Source organism: Henckelia pumila, chromosome 1 (genome assembly GCF_033568475.1).
Source record: "Henckelia pumila isolate YLH828 chromosome 1, ASM3356847v2, whole genome shotgun sequence".
NCBI lineage: Eukaryota > Viridiplantae > Streptophyta > Magnoliopsida > Lamiales > Gesneriaceae > Henckelia > Henckelia pumila.
In genome coordinates this window covers 65771245-65782610 of record NC_133120.1, presented here as the reverse complement: position 1 = coordinate 65782610, position 11366 = coordinate 65771245, and the positions used below count along the sequence as shown (strand labels likewise).

Genomic DNA, 11366 nt, shown 5'->3' with positions numbered 1-11366 from the left:
TGTGTCTATGTTATAAAAATTATCTTATATTATTGTAACACTTTTCAGATCTACTCAAATACATCACTCACACCATAATACTTTGTTGGGAAAAATTATTTACAACTGATGTGGGCAATGTATTTGACTAGATCTGATATGTATTATAATGATATAGAATATAACATAGATCTAATATTGTCATAAAAATATTTATTTAGACGAAAAAACAACACCTATGCAACAACTCGTCATGAAAAGGGCTGGGGTATATCGTTCAAATTTTATAAAATGTTAAGCGATGATATGCTTATTAAATTTTTATATGGGATAAATGTGTATTTTCAATATTTCAGGGAGATTTGATGCAAACTAAAATCATGTTATATCATGAATTGCTATTTATTTAAAACTTCCATCTATAAACTAGTACTGTGGATTCAACATTGACAGTAAAGGGATCATTCCATGCTATACCATGTATGATTGATTTTATACGAGAATTGATGATGCTATGAATTCAAACAAAAATATTGCGGAGTCTTTTTGAATGTAGCAACTAACACGCTCAATATAGAAGTTGTTTAACTAAATTTATTAAAAATAATTTAATTTATAAGCTTATAAAGTTTAAAAGTTGTTTTGAGATCATATAAACTATCATGACTTATTTTAAAAATAAGTTGTTTAGGTGTTTTTATAAAATTATTTTAAACAACTAATAAATATTAATGTGTTTGGTATTATAAGATTTTTATATTATCGAAATTATCAAAAAAAGTATAATGCTAAGAAGGTAATGTAAATAATTATATATATACGAAAATAGTTTTAGAATAAACCTATATTAAAAAATAAAATATTTATATTTTAATTTAGAAAAATTTATATTCTTTGTAAAAAAATTTAAATAATATTTAATATTTAATGAGTGGAGGGCATATTGGATATTTATGAAAATATGCAAGGGTATTTTGGAGAAATAAAATGTTAGAAAACATCGTATAAGTTGTTAAATAATTTATTTTGACAGCTTATAAGGTGCTTTGAAAACATTTACCAAACAAATTTTAACAACTTATAAGTATGAGTGATCAAATTTTTTTATTAACCGCTCGAGTCCGAGTTACACCGCACCATTTTTTTCCTTTTTTTTCCCTGAAAACCGCAATTAAAACCACAATTAAAAATAATAATCATAAAATGTACCATATACATTGTGCAGTTATTTTATTTTATTTTTTTGTGAAAAACTACCCTGCCTAATTGTCATAGTAATTGGCGTATGGTAATTTATTTGTACACAACACACTCAACTACTTAAATAATCATTGTCTTAAAATAAACACTCATATTCTTCCTAAATATTATTCAAATTACTCTTGTATTTATTAGAGTATATTTTATTTATACTACGAATATTTTGAAGTGAAAAAATTACAATAATGTAAATGTCATATTTGTTATATGTGTTTTGTTGTATTCAATTATTAACTTTATTTTGAATATTTTTTAAAGATCAAACTTTATTTTGAATCTTAATTATTTTTTTAGCTAGTTTTAATTTTCTATGGTTTGAACAATATTTTATATTTAAATGACACTTTATTTTTATTGGTTTCAAATCAATTTAATATACGTTCTAATATTTTATATTATACTTTATCATGAAAAAATCTCGCAAACCGACCGTCACCGTTCAAAAACTACTCAAAACCGTAATACTAATTTTACATGTAAAATCGCGATTTTTTTTCTAAAAACTTAACCGACCACCCGTAAAACCACACCACGATCATCCCTACTTATATCATCAATCAAACACCCTCGTACACTGACTCTGAAAAGGAAAAAATTGCATATATCACTCTTGTGAAATACCAAGTTTGCTGATAACTCATTTGAATTTTTTTTGAGCTAATAACCTCATGTGATTCCAAATTTATAGCACAAGCACCCTAACTTTGAATTTAGTCAAATAAAAAATGAAAATGACAAAATTGCCCCCTTCAATAATTTTGTTTATAATTCTATATTTAATTGAATAAAATTTTCAAATTCTAATTAAATAACCATGAAAAGTATATATAATTATTATATTTTAATATTAGTTATATATACAAGAAATATATTTTAATTGTAAATTGATTTATTACAATAAATTAATTAATAAGTATAATTATTTTAAAATAATATTTAATATTTAAATTAATTTTATAAATAAACTTAATTGGAAATATAAGTTAATGCATTGATGCATGTGTTAATTAAAATCTTCAATAAGAGGTGATATAAGAGTTTATAATTGTTATTTAAGGGTAGTTTAGATATTTTTATCAAAAAAAAACTAAGATTCGCAACTAATAGCGAGTGTAATACAAAACTTAGTCGGAGAGGTCATGTGTGCACTATAGATCTGAAATTATATGAGTTTATCAGCTCAAAAAAATTTCATAAAAAATTATCAACAAATAAGATATTTCACAGAGGTGATACATACTAATCCGCCCAAAATTTATTATGGAACCAATTGACCACCCTGAATGATGTCGAATTTAAAATTTCAAAAAGGCTAATGGCTTTAATGAATGCATTGGAAAATACATATGCTCCAGTACCCACTATATATGGAGTACTTGCATGATTTTTCGCTTTTTCCTGTCCCATTCTCATGTCTCCATCTCAATTATATCTCTATTTCTCTATTAGAGAAGACTAATTTAGTTGTCGTTTTCTTTTCGAAAAATATATTTAAACTTTTCTGAATTGCAACAAAAAAAAGATGGAGATGATTCCCACAAGTTCTTATTCCGCTTTCTTAGATTATTTGCAATGAGATCCCATGCACATGCCCAACTGGAGACTGGTTCTTAATAATGATTCAAAACTTCAAAATTTTGTAAAAAAAATGCTGAAAAATGATTCCTAAAAACTATTTCAAACACTATCATAATATGATTCAAAATTAAGACATTTGCTTGAAGTTGATTTGAGATACTTAAACATCTTGTGCACGTGGGTTTTGGATTACTGTTTTTGAGTAATATATTTAAAAATGTATTTTGAAAGTTGTCTGAGTAATAAAAATATTTATGTTATAAACATATATAATATATTTCAATCAATTAGACATTTAATAAAAGCTGATTTGAAATATTTATGTCATACACATATATTTAAAGAGTTTTTTTTTTTCATCAAACGCCCATATAAAATATTAAAAATACATTTTTTTGACAATATAAAGCATTTGGTATAAAAATACCCCTATATAATTATAATAATTTTTGGATTTGTTAAAATACAACACTTATATCATAACACAACTATTTTTCTTCATAAAAATCCAATGACAAAATATATATTAAAAAATTTCACTTTATTATTATTTTTAATTTTTCATATTATTAAAAAAAATCATATTATTTTTCTTAATTAATTTGTTATTGCTAATAATATTATTAATTTATTTTGATATATTTTTTTATTTCAAAAGTAAAAAAAGTATCTAAAATAAATTATTTATCAAGTGGATGAAGTAAATGTTAAAAATAAATATCTAAAAAAAATATTAATTGTCAAGTCGATGGTAATCTTCTTATTCTTCATTTTTATGATATTTTAAATTTTAAAAAAATATTACATAAAACCCCATATTAAATTTAGGAGCAAAAAAAATATATACTCATTAAACATAACAGTATTTTTTATCACCATTTTTAATTTAAACGAGGTTAATTTAGAAAATACAACCAATTTACACATTATTTGTTTTTGGGGCAAGTGTGCAAATTTTGTAAAAGATTAAGGATGTGTATGCCTTTCATAGTGGAGAAGTGTATTTAAATCGAGACATTTAATCAAGATTGTATCATGAAATATTTAAGTATAGACATCCAATTGAAATTAGGGATGACAATGAGTCGGATATGGGTATGATATCATGTCTTTATCCTCATATCCATTTATTAAATTAAACTCAAACTCCATCCCCATCCTCATACCCATCGGATATTCAATTTTATCTTCATCCTCATACCCGTCAGAGTATAGGATATTCATACACTACCCATCCTCCATTTATCTTATCTACCCCATACAAATACATTTTTTAAAATTTGAATTATTTTAATAAAACTATGCTTATTTACCAGATTTTATACCAAATTTTTAAAAGAAAAAAAAATAAAAGAAATCAGTAATCTAAGAATTATATAAGAAATAACAAAAATATTGTAAATAATTTATCTTAACATCATTATCCTACAAAATAACGTTAGATTTATACTAAATTAAATAATTTTCATTGTTCCATTCAACTAACATAATTCGACAAAAACAAAATTAGCATTTCTTTAATATAAATTAATATGTAAATAAATAAATAAATATTTATATTATATTTAATCGGGTATCGGGTCGGGTATGTGTAGGATGTTACTACATCCACCTCCATATCCATATACGAAATTCTCATACCCATTTATTCATTTATTTAATCGAGTCCAAAAAACGCCTTCATACCCTCCTCCATCCGAGTCAAGTATCAGATTCGGAAAAAATTGTCATCTTTAATTGGAATGGTTAAATTTTGTTTTGGAAGTATTGTTTCATGGTCTCAAGACATTATTTAATCAATGCCGACTTGAGTAACATTTGATAGCCCTTGGCGCATTTTCCAAAATATACATATATTTTTATCGCTGATATCAAATCAAATTTTTTATTTTTATTGCTTATCAGCATAATTATTATTTTTTTAAAAGATTCTACTATTAATTAACCATTTTTTTAGGTGGAAATATATCTTTGTTTAATTAATGAAGATGATGATAATAATAATAGTGTGTATAGGATACGTTCCGACTTTGAACATAAGCATTTCAAATCCATGATTTGAAGAAATTTTTATTTGATAAAACATTTTGTTTCCATGGACATGAAATTTCAAGGTTTTGCATGAAATTACATTCTACATCCACGGATGCTTGACGAAGAAAGAGAACAATGATACGGTGAAAGGTGGAATTGGAATGATTGACGTATAACATGTTTTCAAAAATAGTAAAGTACTCAGTTTGGATTGATAAATTTGAGACAAATAATAAAATTGAAGAAAACAAATCTCATGTAATTTCAATAATAATTGCGATGTATTTCAAATCACATAATACATGTGTATCGTCCAAAATTCCTTATTCAAAGAAAAGGGCCAGATGTACACTTTTAAATATACATCTTACTTACAACAACTTGCAATTCTTTCCATTAAACACAACTACTGGTTCCTTGTGTTTTTTAATTTTAAACACATATCTCTATATGTTTTCAAAATTTAAACACATAATCCCTTGTCCGCACATATTTTCAGAGGTATTTGAGAACAAAATTTGAAAACACAATGAACTTATATATAGTCATAATTTGAAAACACAAAGGACTTATATATAGTCATAAGGGTTTTTTTTAGCAATATCGATTTTACATGAGTAATATATACAATTATCCCGTAATAAATTTGTGATTTAGACTGTGAAGCAAATCATCCCAATTTCATGGTATCCAAATGGGCATTAAAGAATGAGACATCAATGATCCAAACCAACAAAAGTCAATCACATGAAAAAGTTGTGCAAAAACTCCATTCACAAAGGGAACAATCACATCATTATCATCAAGAAATTCCTTTCCAAGGATCCAAGTAGAGATTTCTTGGATGTCACATTGGAGGTCAAATCATCATCAAAATTTACCAAATGGATGCAAATCTGCCGCCCCCAACCCCCTTCCATGCATCTCATGCCAAATCACATTCACAACAAAAAAAATATTTCACAGCATTATCATCACAAAGGATGAAATAAGCACCCCAACAATCATTGAACATGGCCCGAGTAGGGATCAACAGAGTCAAAAGACATACCATGAATGTGAAAATCTAGTATAATTTTAGCTTAATTACATATGAAATGTGAAATTCTTCTCCCTATTTCTCAGCCACTCGCAGCCAACAGTGATGGAATCTCAGCCAAGTTAGGAGCAACATTCTTACTTGAAACAGCAACCTTTTTGCCAGTAGAAGGCTTACCAAAGGCTCTCATTGGACTGGCAAATGCCCATCCCCAGCTTTTACTTCTCACATGAGATGGATTTCTCATCGATGAATGTGTTGCTGGGATTGATTTCTCACGAGGATTATTATCCTCATATGAAGAGGATGATGAAGAAGATGATGAAGGGATGATGAAACCGCTGAAAATCCCACCACACTTGACTCTTTCCTTCATGTAATCTTGCCCATTTCTATGGAGTGAAGCAGCTTTGGCCTTTCCTTCTCTTTGAGACTCCACTCTGCGGAGTGTACAATCACCAAAACCAGTCGAAATCCTCTCCAAGAAATCACCTGAGAAGCTCCTACTGCCACATCCAACAGATCTAGATCTGGACACTTTTATCTCTAACGAAACTTCATCCGGGCTACCATTTTCATCCACCACCACCAAATCTTCCCTGTTTCTTGATGTTGCTGCAGCACCACCATTGTACACAGATGATGAAACTATTACAGTGGCTGATGGAAAGTTCATATCTTTGCAGTTTTTACCAGATTTCTTCTTTGATAGGAAACGAAATGACCAGAATCCTCTCTTGTGACGGTCAAAATCTTCAGAATACTTTTCTTCATTCAAGAATTGGACACCATTTCTAAGAGTTGAGGTAGACTTGCTTCTCTTGAAAACAATGCTTGTCGAATCTGAACTTGTGATGGCTTCATCTTTCTTTTTCTTTCTCCTCTGAGTCAGAATGAATGACAATCTTGATCTCCTATTGTAATAGCCAGTGTCACTCCCAGTGTTGGTAGATGAAGACTCGAAGTGGTGGCTTTGAAGGGCGGATCCGGCACCGGTTGTGGTGCCACCGAAGTCAGATCTAAAAGAAGTTGAAGATGAGGCGGAAGAAGGGAAAACTCTGGCAGAAAAGGATGAAGACACAAGCTTTCCTAGCTTTTCTTGAAGGCAAAAGGCACAGATCCCACCTGGGGTGCTGTTTGTGTACAGATGATTCATACATTGCATGTTCCCTTCTCCCACCTCTTCATGCAAGACCTCCATCACCATTTTCCTTCAAAACAAAACAAAACAAATTTGGTGAAAACCCAGACGAAAGAAATCGATTTCACCTTCTGGGCATTTAGGATACTATACCCACTCAAGAAAAACACAGTTTCAATGCCCCGAATCCGCTCAACAAATAAAAATACATCACATCAAGCATAGAGAGAGAGAGGGAATGGTGGTCAAAGGAGAATATAATAATATTGTGGGGCGCGGCGATTGATTGATGAGTGAGTGGCCAGAAAGCACGTGCAAACCAGAGTAGTTAATTTATAATTGAAAACTGGCAAATGAGCATGACAAGACAAGCAGAACCCCATGTTTGGTAAAAGGAACAGCTTTTATAGCAGAAAAAGGTGGAACCCATTTTTATTCTTCAAATACTGAAATCTAATTATCAATTTCACAGACTGGAGACGAAGCCGAAAGAAAGAATCTTGAGAATTAATACAGCTAATTTAATTTTAATTATTTTGATGATTAATTTGAAGAACAAAACATCAGTGTTTTGGTATGCTGTGGATTCGGACTTTGCGCAGATCGCTCCGCCGTTCTATGTCGAATTTTATAATAGTGTTTCACATGATCACACAATGAATGCTACCCCTTATGAACATCTCAAATGCAAAAATGTGAGTTGTTGGATTCTTATTTAAGCACTGCCCAAATTAGATAGCATAGACTAAATCGGAATTATCATAATTTTGATTAGGATATTGTTTGCAACCTCTTAAAATAAATAATTATGAAGATTTTCTTAACAAAACACTACCTAGGTCTCACGTCTCGTGTGAAAAAATGGTATCTTATCCATATTTATAATAAAAATTTTATAAAATTCTTGTAAAACAGTTTTACGAGTCAATTTTATTAGACGAATATCTTATTTGGATCATCTATAAATTTTTTTTTTTTTTTTTTTTTTGTAAATATGAACATGGTTAAACCGTATAAAAAAGATATGTGAGACCATCAGATATATATGATACCATCAGATACCTATATAAAATATTACTTTTGACATATTTTGATGAGTAATCTAAAGAACGATCATGTCTTACTAAATTGATCGATGAAATTTCATTTGTAATTCTAAATTCATTAAAAAAAATAATAAAGATGGCTCCCAAAATCATCACAATAAAGATTTAATAGAAAAATTTTATTATTTTTTTCTTTATTTTTTTTTTGTTTTTTCACGCTCAATAATAACAATGTTTTCATAATTGTAATAGTTATTAACCGGTATAGCTTAACAAATTAATTTTATCCGTCGGACCGATTCAATTAAAATGTCTAATCAGATCATTATTATATTATACAAAAAATTAGTTTTTTTAGGGGACATCTGATGCATATTTATTTGTGAGATGTATCAATCGTATTGTATATTAAAAAATAATAATTTTGATATGAAAAGTATTATTTTTTTCATAAGTAACTTAATTAGAAGATGCATCTCATAAAATTTATTCACGAGATGATTTCATATAAGTTTTTGTTTTACATAAAATAATAATATAATATCATAAATAATATATTTTAAATTCTAAAAATATTAATTATTTATATAAATAATAAATTATTTCTAAATTTTAAATCTAACAACAACATACATATCATCGAAATATCAAACATAATTAAGGAAAAATTATCAATAATTAAACCTCCAATAGCAAACATGAGTTTGCCCTCCAATAATTTCAAAACCCAGCAATACCCTTTAGTGTTTTTCTGAATAATTGAAAATTTGCTCCCCTCGACCCTACCCCATGGGGTAAGTGGGAATTTCGACCCTGCAGAGGTGGTAATACCCTCTCTGCATTTTCTTTGGCCCTGATTGTGCCACGTCCAATTTTTATGTTGGGCCCACATGAAAATTATGAGCCCCACATGAAAATTGACCAATCATGGCCAAAGAAACACAGAGGGGTATTATGTGGGTACCACATGATTGAGTGGGTCTCACATGATATGCACAATAAAATCTTGCCACATTTCCTAAGGGATAATACCCATGAGATAGGGTCGAATGAACTAATAGATTCTCTCCAATAGAAATATTAGTTAAAGCACCGATTACGAAGACATCGAATTAAGAAGAATGAAATAAAAGTTGGAGAAGATTCGAGGCTTATATTTTTAAATCGGAAAAATATTTTTTTTATTTATTAATTTGTCCATTTTTTGGTTTTGATTCATTATTTTTTCAAATTTTGGTTTAATACACTAAATTTTAGTTTTTGGGTATTTTGGTCCAACTGCTGATATGGCACCGGAAAATGCTGATGTGAAATCGGAAAATGATGACGTGACCAATGGCGGAGCTAAGTGCATTGGCCCGGGTGGCATAAATTTTTTTTAAAAATTTTTATATATTAATTTTGATTAATTTTTGTTTAATTTGATTTTAGCCTGGGTAATTCGATTCAAAAAATTAAAGTAATGGAGGGCTTGAAATTTTACTTCGGATAGAGTGATAATCCTGGCTCCACCATTGGACGTGACACCGAAAAATGATGACGTGTCTAGCTGTCACGTCAGCAATTGGACCAAAATCACTGATAATTAAAAGTTAGTGTATCAAAACCAAACTTTGAAAAGTTATTGGACCAAAACAAAAAATTGGACAAGTTATTGGATCAACAAAAACATTTCCCCTTTTTAAATCTCCCATCCATTTTAATTTGAGGACTTTTTTTAGTCGTTTGTCGCAAATATGTTATGGTTTTAGATATTTTGTTAATTATTTTAGAACTAATTTCGATTTTATGAATTTGACCCAATTTCTAGAGTTTTGGTTTTGATTTATTTTGATTTTGTTTCTATTTATTTTGTTCACATGAATTTTTTTTGCTAAAATTTAGAGCTTGATTGAAATGGTTGAATGAAAATGCTGAAGTTTATTATAACGTTGCTTAAAATGCTTGAATGTAATTATGTTATACTTAACTTTTAAGGTTTTCTCTTCTGTAAATATTTAATAACGAACTTCTTTATTTATTATGTGGCTTCGGTTTTGTTATTCGAAATGATTCAATGTTATTTATTTGGTCATAACTTTGGTTTTAGTTATGGATTTTCATCTGTTTATGTTCAATTTTTAATGCTTCTGTTTTATAAAATTGTGTGGATGTTTTTGGATGCTTTAGTAGAATAATTATTACAAATTCTTGTACGATAACCATAAATATCATAAATGTGTTAATGTTAGTCCCTTATAATATTTTTTATTTGGTTGTTTGAATATCATAAATGTGTTAATGTTAGTCCCTTATAATATTTTTTATTTGGTTGTTTGTCATCTTTTAATGCCCAATTATATTTTTTGTTTGTATTTTGGATATATTATTCGAAATGTCTGGATTATCATTGTAATGTTCATACATGTTTTGTATAGTTCTCGATTGTGTGTGGAATGATTTGTTTTTATTTAATTGAAATATTAGGAATATATGTGGAATAGAAAATATTTGATGATGTTGAGATGACGAAGAGTGGAAATGTTTTTTTTTTTTTTTCAATGCTCCTCATGTTTTGAAAAAGCTATGAAAAAAATTGAAGTCAATTTTAGGAAGTGAACAAAGTAGTATGATAAAGGGTATTCCTTTTAAGTTGTGTTTACTTATCAATTGATAAATGAGGGATAACATAATTAATATTGACTCATCCTATGTTTAGTTGCAAAATTGAAAATCATTATAAATCTTTAAGCCCGTTAATAATGAGATTTATAAATGATTCTTAATCCTAAATTTTTGAAGGAATTATAAATCTGTACATGGTAAAAAGAAAGAAAAAAATATCAATCACAAATTTAATCCATCAAACTAAATATATTATTATTTTTTCATAACAACTTCATATCTTATTAAATTATATTAATAATCACATTTTAATTTATCATTGCATAATTCAATCTCTCGAAGTAAACGCAACCTTAGCAAATTGATCGACGTGCCCATGATTCCCATAAGCACTGTCATAATGGACTATTTGTTATCCAAAACTTTTCCACTTCTTCCACTTCTTGTAGTGTTGTTATTGTTGGTCTCAGGTGCGGCATCACGAGATAGAAACTATGGAAATTGAAGAATAAATAGACACCAAGATTTACGTGGAAAACCCCCAAAAATTATTAGGGTAAAAACCACGGACAAGACCAAAAGATTCCACTATAATATTTGAAGAATTACAACCTCTCTCTGTGTTTTCAAAGAGACACTCACTCTCTTATACAAGAGAAAACTTATCTCACAAATATATAGAAAT

At 28.5% G+C, this 11366-nt stretch overlaps 1 protein-coding gene across 2 annotated transcripts; it reads right to left on the bottom strand.

The window, feature by feature from the left end:
* Positions 1 to 5766: 5766 nt before the first annotated feature.
* On the bottom strand, positions 5767 to 7662 carry LOC140875897 (uncharacterized). 2 transcript variants are annotated; one of them, XM_073279727.1, is made up of 2 exons: positions 6584 to 7662; positions 5767 to 6505 (listed from the first exon to the last, which is right to left on the bottom strand). In XM_073279727.1, the coding sequence occupies exons 1-2, from the start codon at positions 7095 to 7097 to the stop codon at positions 5973 to 5975; spliced, it is 1047 nt and encodes a 348-aa protein (XP_073135828.1). In that variant the 5' UTR covers positions 7098 to 7662; the 3' UTR covers positions 5767 to 5972. The 2 variants fall into 2 exon arrangements, with proteins under 2 accessions (XP_073135828.1, XP_073135827.1); XM_073279726.1 differs by having other exon boundaries at positions 5767 to 7101; positions 7185 to 7662.
* Between the last annotated feature and the right edge of the window lie 3704 nt (positions 7663 to 11366).